This window comes from Schistocerca nitens, chromosome 11, assembly GCF_023898315.1.
Source record: "Schistocerca nitens isolate TAMUIC-IGC-003100 chromosome 11, iqSchNite1.1, whole genome shotgun sequence".
Lineage (NCBI taxonomy): Eukaryota > Metazoa > Arthropoda > Insecta > Orthoptera > Acrididae > Schistocerca > Schistocerca nitens.
Window position 1 is genome coordinate 169,953,918 of NC_064624.1, and position 21,223 is coordinate 169,975,140.

At 46.4% G+C, this 21,223-nt stretch overlaps 1 protein-coding gene across 13 annotated transcripts in view; it reads right to left on the reverse strand.

The window, feature by feature from the left end:
• The window catches only part of LOC126213498 (putative sodium-dependent multivitamin transporter), a 1,462,669-nt gene that overhangs the window by 1,176,506 nt on the left and 264,940 nt on the right, over window positions 1-21,223 (reverse strand). For 12 of the 13 annotated variants that reach the window (XR_007541198.1, XR_007541196.1, XR_007541195.1 and 9 more), the window contains exon 1: window positions 17,113-17,185. The exons of the other annotated variant lie outside the window; for it this stretch is intronic. Coding sequence is in view for 8 of the 12 variants with exons in the window: in XM_049941334.1 (XP_049797291.1) it covers window positions 17,113-17,167 (55 nt within the window). In the remaining 4 variants the exon portion in view is untranslated. Of the gene's footprint in view, window positions 1-17,112; window positions 17,186-21,223 lie in introns of those variants that run through there. 13 annotated transcript variants of the gene reach the window in all.

Genomic DNA, 21,223 nt, shown 5'->3' on the forward strand with positions numbered 1-21,223 from the left:
GAATGCTGAAGATAAGGTGGGTAGATCACGTAACTAATGAGGAGGTATTGAATAGGATTGGAGAGAAGAGAAGTTTGTGGCACAACTTGACTAGAAGAAGGGATCGGTTGGTAGGACATGTTTTGAGGCATCAAGGGATCACAAATTTAGCATTGGAGGGCAGCGTGGAGGGTAAAAATCGTAGAGGGAGACCAAGAGATCAATACACTAAGCAGATTCAGAAGGATGTAGGTTGCAGTAGGTACTGGGAGATGAAGAAGCTTGCACAGGATAGAGTAGCATGGAGAGCTGCATCAAACCAGTCTCAGGACTGAAGACCACAACAACAACAATACATCCACACATCGAAAAGAGTTTTCCAGCACCTCGGTTCAGAGAGTTCCGGAACCTGTTCACAAAATTGGTATAGAGATTAACATAAACATCATTTCTGCCCTTTTTATTGCTCATGAAAACCACACATTGCATTTTGTACCAGCATACAACGAGACCTTCAGAGGTGGTGGTCCAGATAGCTGTACACACCGCTACCTCTAATACCCAGTAGCACGTTCTCTTGCACTGATTCATGCCTGTATTCGTCGTGGCATACTATCCACAAGTTCATAAAGGCTGTTGGTCCAGATTGTCTCACACCTCAACGCCGAATCGGCGTAGATCCCTTAGAGTGGTTGGTGGGTCACATCGTCCATAAACAGCCCTATTCAATCTATCCCAGGCATGTCCGATAGAGTTCATGTCTGGAGAACATGCTGGCCACTCTAGTCGAGCGATGTCATTACCCTGAAGGAAGTCATTCACAAGATGTGCACGACGGGGGCGCAAATTGTCGTCCATTAGACGAATGCCTCGCCAATATGCTGCCGATACGGTTACAATATCGGTCGGCGGACGGCATTCACGTATCGCACAGGCGTTACGGCGTCTTCCGTGACCACCAGCGGCGGACGTCGGCCCCACATAATGCCACCCCAAAAGAGCAGGGAACCTCCACCTTGCTGCACTCGCTGGACACTGTGTCAAAGGCGTTCAGCCTGACAGGGATTCCTCTAAACACGCCTGCAACGACTGTCTGGTTGAAGGCATATGCCACGCTCATCAGTGAAGAGAACGTGATGCCAGTCCAGAACAGTCCATTCGGGATGTTGTTGGGCCCATCTGTACCGCGCTGCATGGAGTCGTGGTTCCGAAGATGGACCTAGCCACGGACATCAGGAGTGAAGCTGCGCATCTTGCAGCCTATTGCGCACAGACTGAGTCGTAACACGACGTCCTGTGGCTGCTCAAATGGCTCTAAGCACTACTGGACTCAACATCTGAGGGCATCAATATGCTAGACATAGAACTACTGAAACCTAACTAACCTAAGGACAGCACACACATCCTAGACCTGCGACCGTAGAGCTGTTCCGGACTGAAGCGCCTAGAACCGCTCGGCCACAGCGGCCGGCTCCTTTGGCTCCACGAAAAGCATTTTGCAACATGGTGGCGTTGCTGTCAGGATTCCTCCGAACCAAAATCCGTAGGTATGTGTCATCCACTACAGTGTAGCCCTTGGGCGGCCTGAGCGAGGCATGTCATCGACAGTTCCTGTCTGTTTCTCTTCCATGTCCGAACAACATCGCTTTGGTACACTCCGAGAAGCCTGGACACTTCCCTTGTTGAGAGTTCTTCCTGGCACAAAGTACCAATGCGGACGCGATCGGACCGCGGTATTGACAGTCTAGGCACGGTTGAACTACAGACAACACGAGCCGTGTACCTCCTTCCTGGTGGAATGACTGGAACTGATTGGCCCGTCCATCTAATAGGCGCTCCTCGTGCATGGTTGTTTACATCTTTGGGCGGGTTTAGTGACATCTTTTCAGCCAAAGGGTCTGTGTCTGCGATACAGTATCCACAGTCAACGTCTATCTTCAGGAGTTCTGACAAGGGAACCTCCCCATCGCACCGCCCTCAGATTTAGTTATAAGTTGGCACAGTGGATAGGCCTTCAAAAAGTGAACACAGATCAATTGAGAAAACAGGAAGAAGTTGTGTGGAATTGTGAAAAAAATAAGCAAAATATACAAACTGAGTAGTCCATGGGCCACATAGGCAACATCTAGGACACTGGGCCCGCAGGAGCGCCGTAGTCTCGTGGTAACGTGAGCAGCTGCGGAACCAAAGGTCCTTGGTTCAAATCTTCCATTGAGTGAAAACTTTAATTTTTTATTTTGAGTTTATGTGACAAACTCCTATGTTTTCATCACTTTTTTGGGAGTGATTATCACATCCACAAGAAAACCTAAATCGGGCAAGGTAGAAGAATCTTTTTACCCATTCGCCAAGTGTACAAGTTAGGTGGGTCGACAACATATTCCTGTCATGTGATGCACATGTCGTCACCAGTGTCGTATAGAATATATCAGATGTGTTTTCCTGTGGAGGAATCGGTTGACCTATGACCTTGCGATCAAATGTTTTCGGTTCCGATTGGAGAGGCACGGCCTTTCGTCTACTAATCGCACGGTTTTGCGATGCGGTCGCAAAACACAGACACTAAACTTATTACAGTGAACAGAGACGTCAATGAAGGAACGGACAGATAATAACTATGTAAAAATAAAGAAAGTAAAATTTTCACTCGTGGGAAGACTTGAACCAAGGACCTCTCCTTCTGCAGCTGCTCACGCTACCATGGGACCACGGCACTCCTGAGCTCACATTCTCCTTGATGTTGCCTATGTGGCCCATGGACTACTCAGTTTGTATATTTTGCTCATTTTTTCACTGTTCCACACAACTTCTTCCTGTTTTCTCAATTGATCTATGTTCAGTTTATCAAGGCCTATCCACCGTGCCAAGTTATAACTAAATCTGAGCGGGGTGCGATGGGGAGGTTCCCTTGTGAGAACCGAGGTATTCCAAAATTTTTTCGTGTGTGAATTTTTAATTGCTTAAAGAGAACTTTCACTTGGACCATTCATTAATTCTATTTTGCATCTCTTTTTATAGTTCAGTACAACTTCTTCCTGTTTTCATGTTTGATCCGAGTTCAGTTTCTGAAGGGGTTATCCACTGTGCCATCTTACCACCCGGAGGGTGGTGCGATGCGGAGTTTTCCCTTGTCAGCACAGGCACCAGCATTTGGGGAGCAGTACAGCCGTAAAGAGAGGTGCCCTCATCACGGAATGTAGACAGCGACAGGGTTAACAGCCAACACTGCATGCAGGGACAGAGAGCTGACTGTTTAGCTGGGAGGTGCTGGCGATCTGAAAGGCGGAAGAAGCCCAAGAAGGGGCAGGCAGCCACCGCGGTGACCAGCCCGTAACTCAGGTCGGTGACTATCAACGGGGCGCCGTAGGGGAATGGAGCTGCCGCCGAGGAATTCAGACTTGTGTCTGTGGCGTGGAATAACGTCCATTTGCAACATCGAGGTGTAAGGAAGGGACATCCTGTAGTGTCGGCAGACTTGCCAACACTACGCACACTAATTGAAAGAGGCGGCCAAGATGCACGCGCTAACTCACGAAGGAGGGAGTGAGGTCTGAAACAGGATACGTAATGAATGCTATAAAGAAAAGTACGTAGCTTCTAAAATACTTAACTTTAATCCATCCTTTGTATACATCGTTCTTGATGAGACATCTGGAGATTGTGGCGATACAAGTGAGACTCTTTAAATACAAGCTATCTAAGGGTAATGGCGCCTTGCTAGGTCGTAGACATGGACTTAGCTGAAGGCTATTCTAACTGTCTCTCGGCAAATGAGAGAAAGGCTTCGTCAGTGTAGTCGCTAGCAAAGTCGTCGTACAACTGGGGCGAGTGCTAGTAAGTCTCTCGAGACCTGCCTTGTGGTGGCGCTCGGTCTGCTATCACTTTGAAAGTGGCGACACGCGGGTCCGACATGTACTAATGGACCGCGGCCGATTTAAGCTACCACCTAGCAAGTGTGGTGTCTGGCGGTGACACCACACATCCAGACCTCAATACCACCATGTTATGATTCACGCGTCCTGTTTTCGACGTTTTGGCGCTTGCATTCCTTTGCTGTAACATAGTTCACACGCGTTTATTTTTTAAATGATAATTAACTGAAACCCTCAGCTGTTGACATACCTCGATGGGGACAGCTGCAAATGTGTGCACCGACCGCGAATCTAACCCGGGATCTCCTGCTTACATGGCAGACGATCTATCCATCTGAGCCACCGAGGACACAGATGAATACGGCGACTGCAAGACTTAACCCTTGCACGCTTCCCGTCAGACCCACATTCCTAACTGTCCACAATCTACATACGTAATGTATCTCATAGATATTTGCCCATCCACTCATTACTCGCGCACACTAAGGCGATGATTCCTAAGAGTTTGGGCAACCTGTACGCATTCGCACAGACGAAGGTCAACGGCTGGGTAGCCTTTAAATATCGGGTGATCAAAAAGTCAGTATAAATTTGAAAATAAACCACGGAATAATGTAGATAGAGGTAAAAATTGACACACATGCTTGGAATGAACAAAAAAATAAAAAAAAAAAAACAAAGTTCACGAAATGTCCGACAGATGGCGCTGGACAGCAAAACGTTAGTGACCGCGCATGACAATCGTCATGCTTGGCCTCCCAGGTCCCTAGACCTCAGTCCGTGAGATTATTGGCTTTGGGGTTACCTGAAGTCGCAAGTGTATCGTGACCGACCGACATCTCTAGGGATGCCGAAAGACAACATCTGACGCCAATGCCTCACCATAACTCCAGACATGCTTTACAGTGCTGTTCACAACATTATTCCTCGACTACAGCTATTGTTGAGGAATGATGGTGGACATATTGAGCATTTCCTATAAAGAACATCATCTTTGCTTTGTCTTGCTTTGTTCTGCTAGTTATTGCTATTCTGATCAGATCAAGCGCCATCTCTCTGACATTTTTTGAACGTTTCTATTTTTTTGGTTCTAATAAAACCCCATGTCATTCCAAGCATGTGTCTCAATTTGTACCTCTCTATCTACATTATTCCGTGATTTATTCAGTTTTCAAATTTATACTGACTTTTTGATCACCCAATATATACCAACAACACCTGTCGGCAGCTGAGGGCTTCAATTAATTATCATTTATTCTAGAGAAGCTGCACGGTCATCAATGGTATCTGTTCTTTCGAGAACAGCTACTATCTCCATATATGTTTATTTTTTGTTTTCATTTCTGTGAGACGTCTATGCAGCATCTTTCCTGCTCTCATTACTCATCACGATTACTTGCGAAGGTAATCAGGGTTGCCACAAGTTTCCCAAAGTGAAATGCCCTGATATTTATCTGATTACCACACAAGTTATAGCATTTTTCACTGCCAATTTTTGAGATCAAGGATAAGTTAAGACGTAAGTTGACAATCTGTCTTTGCAGTTATGGCACAAGAAACAATAGTGCAAACAAGGAAATATGTAAAAGAACTTGGAATCAGATGGCGTTTCCTGATGTGAGCAAAAATCTTAAGTATTAACATCAACATCTTTTGTAATGAACTGTTTTCAGATGGAGAAATCAAGCTAAATGGTATACAAGATGCGACAATAAAGTAATGAGACTGATTTTCTTTGCAAGTTGTGGCACTCCTGCAGGCTTGCGTAGGCACAATATCTTTGACCTCGGTCTATAAGCTGCTTCTAGTTCAAGTCTATTGTCACGGAAATGGAACCGGATAATATTGTGCAATGGTATGCCATTTCTTTTTGCATTCAATTGAGTGAAAATGCGACGACAACATAGGGTAAGCTTCAGAAGGCTTTTGGAGAGGAGGTTATGTCAAGAGCTCAAGTTTTTCGTTGGCATAAAATGTTTAGTGAAGGCAGAACGAATGTTGTTGATGAACTCAGTGGACGACCATCAACCTCACGGACAGATATCAACTTGGCCAGGGTGCATGAACTCGTACGATCTGATTGAACATTATCCATGAAAATGATTTCAGAAGAACTGAACATCAATCGAGAAACGGTTTGTCTAATAATAAGTGAAGATCTTGGTATGAGAAACATTTGTGCAAAAATGGTCCCAAAAAATCTGTCAGTACAGAAATTTTTAATCTCAAAACAAATGTCAGTACTACTACAGCCACCTTGTTCACCAGATGTCGCTCCGTGCGACTTTTTTCTATTTCCAAGAGTCAAAACGGCGGTCAAAAAATTGCTCTGAGCAATATGGGACTTAACTTCTGAGGTCATCATTCGCCTAGAACTTAGAACTAATTAAACCTAACTAACCTAAGGACATCACACACATCCATGCCCGAGGCAGGATTCGAACGTGCGACCGTAGTGGTCACGCGGTTCCACACTGAAGCGCCTAGAACCGCTCGGTCACTACGGTCGGCCATTCCGTTAGAACTACTGACAGCCTTGGGAGAGCCAGTCCTGACGAAACTCTACCATCTGATGAGCAAGAAGTAAGGCGAAATACCCTCAGACTTCAGGAAGAATATAATGATTCCAATCCGAAAGAAAGCAGGTGTCGACACATGTGAACTACCAGTTTAGTAAGCCACGGCTGCATAAATACTATCACGAATTCTTTACAGACGAATGGAAAAACCAGTAGAAGTCGACCTCGGGGAAGATCAGTTTCGATTCTGTAAAAATATTGGAACACATGAGGCCTACTGACCCTACGACTTATTTTAGAAGATAGATTAAGGAAAGGCAAACCTACGTTTCTAGCATTTGTAGACTTAGAGAAAGCTTTTGACAATGTTGACTGGAATACTCTCTTTCAAATTCTTAAGGCGGCAGGGGTAAAATACAGGGAGCGAAAGGCTATTTACAATTTGTACAGAAACCAGATGGCAGTTATAAGAGTCGAGGGACATGAAAGGGAAGCAGTGGTTGGGAAGGGACTGAGACAGGGTTGTAGCCTCTCCCCAATGTTATTCAATCTGTATATTGAGCAGGCAATAAAGGAATCAAAAGAAAAGTTCGGAGTAGGTATTAAAATCCATGGAGAAGAAATAAAAACGTTGAGCTTCGCTGATGACTTTGTAATTCTGTCAGAGACAGTAAAATACTTGGAAGAGCAGTTGAACGGAATGGAAAGTGTCTTGAAAGGACGATATAAGATGAACATCAACAAAAGCAAAATGAGGATAATGGAATGTAATCGAGTTAAGTCGGGTGATGCTGAGGGAATTAGATTAGGAAATGAGACACTTAAAGTAGTAAAGGAGTTTTGCTATTTGGGCAGCAAAATAACTGATGATCGTCGAAGTAGAGAGGATATAAAATGTAGACTGGCAATGGCAAGGAAAGCGTTTCTGAAGAAGAGAAATTTGTTAACATCAAGTACAGATTTAACTGTCAGGAAGTCGTTTCTGAAAGTATTTGTATGGAGTGTAGTCATGTACGGAAGTGAAACATGGACGATAAATAGCTTAGAGAAAAAGAGAATAGAATCTTTCGAAATGTGGTGCTACATAAGAATGCCGAAGATTAGATGGGTAGGTCACATAACTAATGAGGAGGTATTGAATAGGATTGGGGAGAAGAGACGTTTGTGGCACAACTTGACTAGAAGAAGGGATCGGTTGGTAGGACATGTTCTGAGGCATCAAGGGATCACCAATTTAGTATTGGAGGTCAGCGTGGAGGGTAAAAATCGTAGAGGGAGACGAAGAGATGAATACACTAAGCAGATTCAGAAGGATGTAGGTTGCAGTAAGTACATGGAGATTAAGAATGTTCCACAGGATAGAGTAGCATGGAGAGCTGCATCAAACCAGTCTCAGGACTGAAGACCACAACAACAACAACCTGTCGCTCAACCAGTCAGTGTAATCAAGGCGTTCTTCTCTCGACTTCTCGCCTCAGACAGCGTATTTACGTTCTTGTTCGGTGTACGAATTGACGTGGTTGATTAGTTAGGTTTTCTTGTGACTCTGTTGTTTCTACCTTTTTGTTGTTCCTAAGATCCTTCGTTGTTTGTGTCATCTCCCGTTTGTGTTGTTCGCGGGCCGCTCCGAAGGTGCTGCCGCGCTTTCCGTCACGTCAACCACGCGACTGTTCCGGTCGCAGTTACAACACCGATATTTGTTAGAAGAAATTGAATGTCTATAAAACGCCACACTGTACAACGTACTTGAGGTGAGACAGTCGCGATTCCTGAAATCCACCACCAATGACCTCTGGCCCGCTGAAGAATACCACAGTCCCGGATCCTTGGGCAAACCATGAAAATCTGCAGCATTACGCAACACACAAACAGACCCAGCCTGCGGGCAGTTCAGTGCGCGTCATTTGCGACGGCGGCCGAGTTTAGGTTCGTTCTGCGCATCTGACGTCACAAAACACAGTCAGCCAATGAACAGAGAACGACGTTGCCAGAGCTTGTCTGCAGTGCAGAGCACGGACGAGTGTCTTCAGTTTTAGAAACGTTCAGTCATAAATAAAGTAACTGAACGAAATCAATGTCTTGATAGCATAATTTCTTTTGTAGAAAGATTGGAAAAAGCATTCTTTATACCAGTTGCTTCATATTCCATTAATTAATTAAACTAACCAAGCAATAACCATCCTAATTCAGGCGATAGCAAGGAAAGGTGTTTGTATCATTCTCTCTAACCGCTTTTCGCAATAAAGAACAGCAGTAATTGTTTATTTCCTATTGTACTTCGACGAAACGTGAGTAATTCATAGTCATACCAACAGTGTTTGTCGGTATTTTGCGTTATATTTTAAAATCCTCCACGAAGACTGACAGATGACGGGCTGCGTAAGGTTCCGAGTTCAAATTTTGTGCGATGCTTAATATTTTCTTCATTTAAAAACAATATCATAGTGTCTTAATTCATGAATTTTGTTCGTTTGAATGTAATTTTTTGAAATTCCTAGTGGCAACTAAAATCGTCCATACGGAAAGTATACGCTGTGGACTTTTACCTCTGCAAACTCTTCAAAATTTCGTGCAATGGTTTACTACATCTAATGATGCACAATAACTGCGTTGAACATCGAAACAAAATTAAGTCATTTATCGGGGGGAAGGTAATCAGTCAAGAAGATGTGTAAAAATCAAATTTTTGGACCAAATAGTTTTTGTGAAATCGAATGATAAGTGTGTCAAAGCAGTGGGAACACCATGTGTCTGCACAGGCGAGCAATGCAGTGATGACAAAATCGACGGCCGAAGTGGCCGTGCGGTTAAAGGCGCTGCAGTCTGGAACCGCAAGACCGCTACGGTCGCAGGTTCGAATCCTGCCTCGGGCATGGATGTTTGTGATGTCCTTAGGTTAGTTAGTTTTAACTAGTTATAAGTTCTAGGGGACTAATGACCTCAGTAGTTGAGTCCCATAGTGCTCAGAACCATTTGAACCATTTTGACAAAATCGCGTGGAGTGCGGTGAGCACGTCTCTGTAGCAGCGAAAGGCTTAATGCGGCCGTGGTGGCTTTACTTCATAAACTGCGCGCTCCCCCTAAACGTAAGTTTGCGAACTATACTATACTATGGCGCTGCTTCTCTTGGCGTGTGCGTCGTTAGGAACTGGCAACGCCGCAATCTCCCGCGGCTGGGCGGGCGTGCGCGAGAGGCCAAGATGAACTGAACTATAGATCTGATGGACAGGACCTGCAGTTTAGTGCGAGCCGAACGGCTTCAGGTCGGCAGGCCGCAACCACTACAGATGCCCACAGAAATGACCTGCGGTTTTGGCCCGTCACGGAAATCCACTCCTGTGGCCAGCTATTCACGAGCCACAGACAGCATGTTGATGAGACCACAGTGATCAATCCACGCAACAGATAACTCGTTTCAAATGCTCTGAGAATCATTACTAATGAGGATAGGTAGCAACTCAGGGTAAGGACGATTGCTGAGCCACAGACAGACACGTAGAAGAGAATCACACTCTCACAACCAAATTTTCAGCCATAGCGTTTGTCAGAAGACGAGAGCACACACACATTCACCGAATGACTCAGACACAACTCGTGCACATATAACGCCGTCTCCAGCCACTAAGTGTACGGTCTCTAACGCTCAGATCCAAACGAACCACCCCTCATGCCTCCCTGTCTCTCATCGGTAGCTGCCAGGCCAGCGGCAAGACTAGAAATCTCAATTTTGTACTAGAAATTTACTCTGTAGGAATCAGCACGAGTTTCGAAAAAGACGATCGTCTGAAACCCAACTCGCGCTATTCGTCCACGACTCTGAGGGCCATCGCAGGTAGATGCCGTGTTTGTTGACTTCCGCAAGGCGTTCGATACAGTTCCGCACAGTCGTTTAATGAACAAAGTACGAGCATATGGACTATCAGACCAATTGCGTGATTGGATTGAAGAGTTCCCAGATAACAGAACGCAGCATGTCATTCTCAATGGAGAGAAGTCTTCCGAAGTGAGAGTGGTTTCAGGTGTGCGGAAGGGGAGTGTCGTAGGACCGTTGCTATTTACAATATACATAAATGACCTTGTGGATGACAACGGAAGTTCACTGAGGCTTTTTGCGGATGATGCTGTGGTATATCGAGAGGTTGTAACAATGGAAAATTGTACTGAAATGCAGGAGGATCTGCAGCGAATTGACGCATGGTGCACGGAATGGCAATTGAATCTCAATTTAGACAAGTGTAATGTGCTGCGAAGACACTGAAAGAAAGATCCCTTATCATTTAGCTACAATATAGCACATCAGCAACTGGAAGAAGTTAATTCCATAAATTATGAGGGAGTACGCATTAGGAGTGATTTAAAATGGAATGATCATATAAAGTTAATCGTTGGTAAAGCAGATGACAGACTGAGATTCATTGGAAGAATCCTAAGGAAATGCAATCCGAAAACAAAGGAAGTAGGATACAGTACGTTTGTTCGCCCACTGCTTGAATACTGCTCAGCTGTGTGGGATCCGTACCAGATAGGGTTGATAGAAGAGATAGAGAAGATCCAACAGAGAGCAGCGCGCTTCGTTACAGGATCATTTAGTAACCCAAAAAGCGTTACGGAGATGATAGATAAACTCCAGTGGAAGACTCTGCAGGAGAGACGCTTAGTAGCTCCGTACATGATTTTGTTGAAGTTTCGGGAACATACCTTCACCGGGGAGTCAAGCAGTATATTGCTCCTTCCTACGTATATCTCGCGAAGAGACCATGAGGATAAAATCAGAGAGATTAGAGCCCACACAGAGGCATACCGACAATCCTTTCCACGAACAATAGGGAATAGAAGGGAGAACCGATAGAGGTACTCAAGGTTCCCTCCGCCACACACCGTCAGGTGGCTTGCGGAGTATGGATGTAGATGTAGAAGAAGTGGTGGCAGCACTGACTGCCAGCTGAGGGAAGTGCCGGGAAGGGGAGAAAATGTTCAAATGTGTGTGAAATCTTATGGGACTTAACTGCTAAGGTCATCAGTCCCTAAGCTTACACACTACTTAACCTAAGCTAAGGACAGACACATCACACACACCCATGCCCGAGGGAGTACTCGAACCTCCGCCGGGACCAGCCGCACTGTCCGTGACTGCAGCGCCTAGACCGCTCGGCTAATCCCGCGCGGCTGGTAGGGGAGAATCAGTAAGAATGAGGCAGTAGGGAAGTGGTGCACGTACTCAACTACACCCAGCCAGTGACGATGCATGGTGCTTCAGTAAACAAACCATTTCATCTACCGAGACAAAGAAGACATTTCTCCAGCTTTTTTTTTTTTTTTTCAAATTCCCCTGAATTCCCTGACGTGTTTCGAATTCCCTGGTTTGCAGAACCTGTGGGGCAACTCTGGTAATACATTCGTACCACGTGACTCATATTCTATAACCAATGTATAGTATGGTAATTGCCAAGACTACAGAAACAGAACAGTCATGTCAACGACCAGACGGATACATGATTTTGCGGCGAAGAAAAAAAAGAATGGGGCACAGCGGGATTTGAACACCCCCCCCCCCCCCCCTCGTTTGCACTACAACAATCAAAACACAACCACGACGCCTCGACTATTCAAATTCGCTCGATGTTTTGCATCTTGAGCTTGGCCCGTTCGCCGCTTCCATTTTCACTAGGTCACAAAACTTACCTAAAACCTATTAAAATATCCTACTATAACCCAATTTTCAGGCCTAACTCACTTGTTTACAATTAAAAAAGTCTACTTCATATATAATTACTTAGAACAATTAATAAAAATATTGTTTGCTATCATGTTCATCAGTTTTCAAAACAATCTGTTTTCATACACAAGGTGGACGTTAGAAAACAAATTTAATATTTTTTTTATAAAAGATGAATGTAAGAAAAAATTTCGTTCATTCTCACAAAGAACAATTCATATTAAAATTTTACTGTCTCACTAGTTCAGTGTATCAGGTGGGACCGATGTAGATGTAGACTGAAGTGCCAAAGAAACTGGTATAGGCATTTCTCTTCAAATACAGAGATATGCAAACACACAGAATACGGCGCTGCAGTCGGCAACGCCTATGTAAGACAAGTGTCTCGCGCAGTCGTTAGATCGGCAACTGCTCCTACAATGACAGCTTATCAATATATAAGTGAGTTTGAATGTGGTGTTATAGTCGGCGCACTAGCAATGGGACACTGCGTCTCAGAGGTAGCGATGAAGTGGGGATTTCCCCGTACGACCATTTCACGAGTGTACAGTCAATATCAGGAATCCGGTAAAACATCGCCGCGACCGGAAAAAGATCCTGCAAGAACTGGACCAACGACGATTCAAGAGAATCGTTCAACGTGACAGGAGTGCAACTCTTCCTGAAATTGCTGCAGATTTCACTGCTGGGCCATCAACTAGTGTCAGCGTACGAACGTCCGTCCCAGGTAGCTGAGTGGTCAGCGCGACAGAATGTCAATCCTAAGGGCCCGGGTTCGATTCCCGACTGGGTCGGAGATTTTCTCCGCTCAGGGACTGGGCGCGGTGTTGTCCTAATCATCATCGTTTTATCCCCATTGACGCGGAAGTCGCGAAGTGGCGTCAAATCGAAAAACTTGCACCCGGAGAACGGTCTACACGATGGGAGGCCCTAGTCACAAGACATTTACATTTTACAGCGTGCGAACCAATCAACGAAATATCGTCGATACGGACTTTCAGAGCCGGCCGGAGTGGCCGTGCGATTCTAGGCGCTACAGTCTGGAACCGAGCGACCGCTACGGTCGCAGGTTCGAATCCTGCCTCGGGCATGGATGTGTGTGATGTCGTTAGGTTTAGGTGGTTCTAAGTCTATGGGGGGAGGCCGGCCGGTGTGGCCGTGCGGTTCTAAGCGCTTCAGTTTGGAACCGCGTGACCGCTACGGTCGCAGGTTCGAATCCTGCCTCGGGCATGGATGTGTGTGATGTCCTTAGGTTAGTTAGGTTTAAGCAGTTCTAAGTTCTAGGGGACTGATGACCACAGATGTTAAGTCCCATAGTGCTCAGAGCCATTTGAACCATTTAAGTCTATGGGACTGATGACCTCAGAAGTTAAGTCCCATAGTGCTCAGAGCCATTTGAACGGACTTTCAGAGCTGAAGGCCGACTCGTGTACCCTTGATGACTGAACGACAGAAAGCTTTACGCTGCGCCTGGCCCCACCAACACCGACATTGGACTGTTGATGACTGGAAACATGTTGTTTGGTCGGTCGAGTCTCGTTTCAAATTGCATCGAGTGAATGGACGCGTACGGGTGTGGAGACAACCTCATGAATCCACGGACACTGCATGTCAGCAGGAGACTGTTAAAGCTGGTGGAGGCTGTGTAATGGTGTGGGGCGTGTGCAGTTGGAGTGATATGGGGCACCTGATACGCCTAGATACGATTCTGACAGGTGACACGTACGTAAGCATCCTGTCTGACCACCTGCATCCACTCATGTCCATTGTGTATTACGACCGACTTGGGCAATTCCAACAGGGCAATGAGACACCCAACACGTGCAGAATTGCTACAGAGCGGCTCCAGGAATATTCTTCTGAGTTTAAACACTTCCGCTGGTCACCCAACTCCGCAGACATTATCTAGGATATCTGGGATGCCTTGCAACGTGCTGTTCAGAAGAGATGTGAAACTCAGCTCGCCCTATTTGCCCAAGAAATTCACAGTGCCGTAGACACTGGCGAGCAGATTGATGCCGTATTCCTGGACTTCAGGAAGGCATTTGATACGGTTCCGCACTTACGTTTAGTGAAAAAATACGAGCTTACGGAATATCGGACCAGGTTTGTGATTGGATTCAGGATTTCCTAGAAGAAAGAACACAACATGTCATTCTTAACGGTTCAAAATCTGCAGATGTAGAGGTAATTTCGGGAGTACCGCAAGGAAGCGTGATAGGACCTTTATTGTTTACAATATACATAAATGACTTAGTTGACAACATCGGTAGCTCCGTGAGGCTATTTGCAGATGACACGGTTGTCTACAAGAAAGTAGCAACATCAGAAGACTCGTACCTACTCCAGGAAGACCTGCAGAGGATTAATGAATGGTGCGACAGCTGGCAGCTTTCCCTAAACGTAGATAAATGTAATATAATGCGCATACATAGGGGCAGAAATCCATTCCAGTACCATTATGCCATAGGTGGTAAATCATTGGAAGCGGTAACGACCGTAAAATACTTAGGAGTTACTATCCGGAGCGATCTGAAGTGGAATGATCACATAAAACAAATAGTGGGTAAAGCAGGCGCCAGGTTGAGATTCATAGGAAGAATTCTAAGAAAATGTGACTCATCGACGAAAGAAGTAGCTTACAAAACGCTTGTTCGTCCGATTCTTGAGTATTGCTCATCAGTATGGGACCCTTACCAGGTTGGATTAATAGAAGAGATAGACACGATCCAGCGAAAAGCAGCGCGATTCGTCATGGGGACATTTAGTCAGCGCGAGAGCGTTACGGAGATGCTGAACAAGCTCCAGTGGCGGACACTTCAAGAAAGGCGTTACGCAATACGGAGAGGTTTATTATCGAAATTACGAGAGAGCACATTCCGGGAAGAGACGGGCAACATATTACTACCGCCCACATATATCTCGCGTAATGATCACAACGAAAAGATCCGAGAAATTAGAGCAAATACGGAGACTTACAAGCAGTCGTTCTTCCCACGCACAATTCGTGAATGGAACAGGGAAGGGGGGATCAGATAGTGGTACAATAAGTACCCTCCGCCACACACCGTAAGGTGGCTCGCGGAGTATAGATGTAGATGTAGATGTAGATGTAGATCTCCACCGCGTCGTACTCTTACGGATTTATGGACAGCACTGCAGGATTGATGGTGTCAGTTCCCTCCAGCACTACTTCAGACATTAGTAGAGTCCGTGCCACGTCGTGTTGCGGCACTTCTGCGTGTTCACAGGGTCCCTACACGATATTAGGCAGGTGTACCAGTTTCTTTGGCTCTTCAGCGTAGCTAGCGATCATGGAGCAGGGACTGTGGATGGGTGCCGCCATTTGGGAATGTGGGTCGGCCGAGAGGCGCGCCAAAATAGTCTGCGCAATTGAGATAAACTCTGGGTGGCACAGTGTTTATTGCTGCTGCCTAGTAAGCCGATCCAGGGTTCGAATTCCTGTCCAGCACACATTTTCGCTCGCTTCGCTGATGCCGCACCAAGTCCTGATGCAGCTGATATCAATAGTCTCTTTCCTTTACTTTACATTCTGCCCCCCCCCCCCCCCCCCTCTTCCAATCTACATAGCAAGTACACTACTGGACATTAAAATTGCTGAACCACGAAGATGACGTGCTACAGACGCGAAATTTAACCGACAGGAAGAAGATGCTCTATACGCAAATGATTAGCTTTTCAGAGCATTCACACAAGGTTGGCGCCGGTGGCGACACCTACAACTTGCTGACATGAGGAAAGTTTCCTACCGATTTCTCATACACAAACAGCAGTTGACCGGCGTTGCCTGGTGAAACGTTGTTGTGATGCCTCGTGTAAGGAGGAGAAATGCGTACCATCAGGTTCCCGACTTCGATAAAGGTCGGATTGTAGCCTATCGCGATTGCGGTTTATCGTATCGCGACATTGCTGGTCGCGTTGGTCGGGATCCAATGACTGTTACCAGAATAGGGAATCGGTGGGTTCAGGAGGGTAATACGGAACGCCGTGCTGGATCCCAACGGCCTCGTATCACTAGCAGCCGAGATGACAGGCATCTTATCCGCAAAGCTGTAACGGATCGTGCAGCCACGTCTCGATCCCTGAGTCAACAGATGGGGACGTTTGCAAGACAACAACCATCTGCACGAACAGTTCGACGACGTTTGCAGCAGCACGGACTATCAGATCCGAGACCATGGCTGCGGTTACCCTTGACGCTGCATCACAGACAGGAGTGCCAGGGACGGTGTACTCGACGACGAACCTGGGTGCTCGAATGGCAAAACGTCATTTTTTCGGATGAATCCAGGTTCTGTTTACAGCATCGTGATGGTCGCACCGTGTTTGGCGACATCGCGGTGAACGCACATCGGAAGCGTGTATTGGTCATGGCCATACTGCCGTATCACCCGGCGTGATGGTATGGGGTGCCATTGGTTACACGTTTCAGTCACCTCTTGTTCACACTGACGGCACTTTGAACAGTGGACGTTACATTTCAGATGTGTTACGACCCGTGGCTGTACACTTCCTTCGATCCCTGCGAAACCCTACTTTCAGCAGGATAATGCACGACCGCATGTCGCAGGTCCTGTACGGGCCTTTCTGGATACAGAAAATGTTCGACTGCTGCCCTGGCCAGCACATTCTCCAGATTCCCCATCAACTGAAAACGTCTGGTCAATGGTGGCCGAGCAACTGGCTCGTCACAATACGCCAGTCACTACTCTTGATGAACTGTGGTATTGTGTTGAAGCTGCACGGGCAGCTGTACCTGTACACGCCATCCAAGCTCTGTTTGACTCAATGCCCAGGCGTATCGAGGCCGTTATTACGGCCAGAGGTGGTTGTTCTGGGTACTGATTTCTGAGGATCTATGCACCCAAATTGCGTGAAAACGTAATCACATCAGTTCTAGCATAATAAATCTGTCCAATGAATACCCGCTTATCACCTGCATTTCTTCGTGGTGTAGCAATTTTAATGTCCAGGGGTGTAGTATCTAGCGGACTGCCGGCCCTACCTGTGGCGCGCTCTATGGGTCCGAAGTCGCCCTCGACCGCCTCTACGACGTCCATGACCGCCACCGCCGTTGCCGCGCGGCGACTCCCGCCCCCGCGGCGGCACGCCGCTGCTTTTATACGCCACCGGCGCCGGCCAGACTCGGCTGTCGCGACCTCGCCCGCCGTGGGCGCCTTCATCCCACGGCAAACCGCGCACCGGGCTCCGCTGAGCTATCGTAATCCAGAGCCCGCGCGGACGACTGTTTGCGGGGGACTTGGCCCGAGCCCCGCTTGCAGACGGATCTCGCCGGCTAGAGCTGTTGTTCCAGCGGCGCTCACTATCTAACCCCAGCTGCGCTACGGGATTACGCTTGACACAGCAGTGCGAGCTGTTTTCTCCGTGAGTCACCGTCTCTAGGTCGCGATGCAGTACTTACACGATTCTACACACCGTACGCCCACGAGCTCGCTATTCGTTTGGCATCTGCGCGAAGAAAAACTTTAACATTCTGCGTGGTGTCTGTCTGTTCTAAGCCGTGTCTTCCTACCACTTCCGCGCAACGACGCTCTGAGCGTGTTTTTTAGGGAATTGACTGGTTTGAACCTGGGACTTGTTGCTGGTAAGGAGACGGCGGACTACACGTGACATGTAGAGTTCAGAAGAGTTCAGTGAGACTTTTGTTGGTTGGTCATCGGTCTACTGACTGGTTTGATGCGGCCCGCCACGAATTCCTTTCCTGTGCTAACCTCTTCATCTCAGAGTAGCACTTGCAACCTACGTCCTCAATTACACTGCTGGCCACCGTAAATGCAACACCCTGAAGGAAGCATCCGAATCAAGTGAAATTTACACCATGAGTTTGCAGCGATGAGATATGCAACTGATTAGAATTTCAGCGCAGACGCACATCACGCGCGCCTGTGGCGCCACCTCATAGCGCCATTTAAGGCTTGGCGATTTCGACGAGTGTACGTTCGGCACGTGTGTTTACCTTGTGGTTGTTTCACAAGACGATCATGCCTCGTAGACAACAGCGAACATCTTTTGATCAAGTATCCGAGTTCGACAGAGGAAGGATAGTGGCTTACCGAGATTGTGGATTATCATACAGAGAAATCGCTAGTCGTGTTGGACGAAACCAAACAACTGTAATGCGGATATGTGACCGTCGGATGCAGGAGGGTACGACGGACCGACGTGGTCGATCGCATTCACCTCGGTGCACCACTGTACGTGCTGATAGGCAAATTGTGCGCATGGCAGTGACGGATCGCTCAGTGACATCCCGAACCGTAGCACAGCACATTGCGTCTGTAACGCATCATCCAGTGTCTGCGCGTACCATTCGACGCCGTTTACAGCAGAGTGGTCTGTCCGCAAGACGTCCATTGCTTCGTCTACCATTGAGGCAGAACCACAGACGTATCCGTCGCCAATGGTGTGATGACAGACGGATGTGGACGGCAGAATGGAATGACGTTGTCTTTACTGACGAGGCACGCTTCTGTCTGCAGCACCACGATGGTCGGATTCGAGTGTGGAGACACCGTGGAGAGAGGATGCTGGACAGCTGCATTATGCACCGCCACACTGGTCTTGCACCGGGTATTATGGTATGGGGCAGTATTGGATATTACTCTCGCACGCCTCTAGTACGCATTGCCGATACTTTAAATAGCCGGCGCTACATATCCGAGGTGCTGGAGCCAGTTGTCCTTCCTTACCTTCAGGGCTCGGCCACAGCCATATTTCAACAGGATAATGCGCGACCACACGTGGCACGCATTGTCCAAAGGTTCTTCGTCAATAACCAGATTGAATTGCTTCCCTGGCCGCCTCGCTCTCCGGATCTTTCGCCGATAGAAAACATGTGGTCCACGGTTGCTCAACGAGTGACCCAGATTACATCCCCAGCTGCCACACCAGATGATCTTTGGCAACGTGTGGAAGCTGCTTGGGCTGCTGTACCCCAGGAACACATCCAACGTCTCTTTGACTCAATGCCGAGACGTGTGGCAGCGGTTATCTCCAACAATGGCGACTACTCTGGCTACTGATTCTGGCAGGAACCACATGTCACAGACGTCTGTAGACGTAATCATTTGATACTTGGTCAACATGTTATCTACAAAATAAATTTTGTTGTGCTACCTCTTGTCTTTCTTGGTGTTGCATTTACGGTGACCAGCAGTGTATTTGCTTGACGTATTCCAATCTCTGTCTTCCTCTACAGTTTTCGCCCTCTACAGCTCCCTCTAGTACCATGGAAGTCATTCCCTCATGTCTTAGCAGATGTCCTATCATCCTGTCCCTTCTCCTTATCAGTGTTTTCCACATATTCCTTTCCTCTCCGATTCTGCGTAGAACCTCCTCATTCCTTACCTTATCAGTCCACCTAATTTTCAACATTCGTCTATAGCACCACATCTCAAATGCTTCGATTCTCTTCTGTTCCGGTTTTCCCACAGTCCATGTTTCACTACCATACAATGCTGTGCTCCAGACGTACATCCTCAGAAATTTCTTCCTCAAATTAAGGCCGGTATTTGATATTAGTAGACTTTTCTTGGCCAGAAATGCCTTTTTTGCCATAGCGAGTCTGCTTTTGATGTCCTCCTTGCTCCGTCCGTCATTGGTTATTTTACTGCCTAGGTAGCAGAATTCCTTAACTTCATTGACTTCGTGACCATCAATCCTGATGTTAAGTTTCTCGCTGTTCTCATTTCTACTACTTCTCATTACCTTCGTCTTTCTCCGATTTACTCTCAAACCATACTGTGTACTCATTAGACTGTTCATTCCGTTCAGCAGATCATTTAATTCTTCTTCACTTTCACTCAGGATAGCAATGTCATCAGCGAATCGTATCATTGATATCCTTTCACCTTGTATTTTAATTCCACTCCTGAACCTTTCTTTTATTTCCATCATTGCTTCCTCGATGTACAGATTGAAGAGTAGGGGCGAAAGGCTACAGCCTTGTCTTACACCCTTCTTAATACGAGCACTTCGTTTTTGATCGTCCACTCTTATTATTCCCTCTTGGTTGTTGTACATATTGTATATGACCCGTCTCTCCCTATAGCTTACCCCTACTTTTTTCAGAATCTCGAACAGCTTGCACCATTTTATATTGTCGAACGCTTTTTCCAGGTCGACAAATCCTATGAAAGTGTGTTGATTTTTCTTTAGCCTTGCTTCCATTATTAGCCGTAACGTCAGAATTGCCTGTCTCGTCCCTTTACTTTTCCTAAAGCCAAACTGATCGTCACCTAGCGCATTCTCAATTTTCTTTTCCATTCTTCTGTATATTATTCTTGTAAGCAGCTTCGATGCATGAGCTGTTAAGCTGATTGTGCGATAATTCTCGCACTTGTCAGCTCTTGCCGTCTTCGGAATTGTGTGGATGATGCTTTTCCGAAAGTCAGATGGTATATCGCCAGACTCATATATTCTACACACCAACGTGAATAGTCGTTTTGTTGCCACTTCCCCCAATGATTTTAGAAATTCTGATGGAATGTTATCTATCCCTTTTGCCTTATTTGACCGTAAGTCCTCCAAAGCTCTTTTAAAATCCGATTCTAATACTGGATCCCCTATCTCTTCTAAATCGACTCCTGTTTCTTCTTCTATCACATCAGACAAATCTTCACCCTCATACAGGCTTTCAATATATTCTTTCCACCTATCTGCTCTCTCCTCTGCATTTAACAGTGGAATTCCCGTTGCACTCTTAATGTTACCACCGTTGCTTTTAATGTCACCAAAGGTTGTTTTGACTTTCCTGTATGCTGAGTCTGTCCTTCCGACAATCATATCTTTTTCGATGTCTTCACATTTTTCCTGCAGCCATTTCGTCTTAGCTTCCATGCACTTCCTATTTATTCCATTCCTCAGCGACTTGTATTTCTGTATTCCTGATTTTCCCAGAACATGTTTGTACTTCCTCCTTTCATCAATCAACTGAAGTATTTCTTCTGTTACCCATGGTTTCTTCGCAGTTACCTTCTTTGTACCTATGTTTTTCTCCCCAACTTCTGTGATGGCCCTTTATAGAGATGTCCATTCCTCTTCGACTGTACTGCCTACTGCGCTATTCCTTATTGCTGTATCTATAGCGTTTGAGA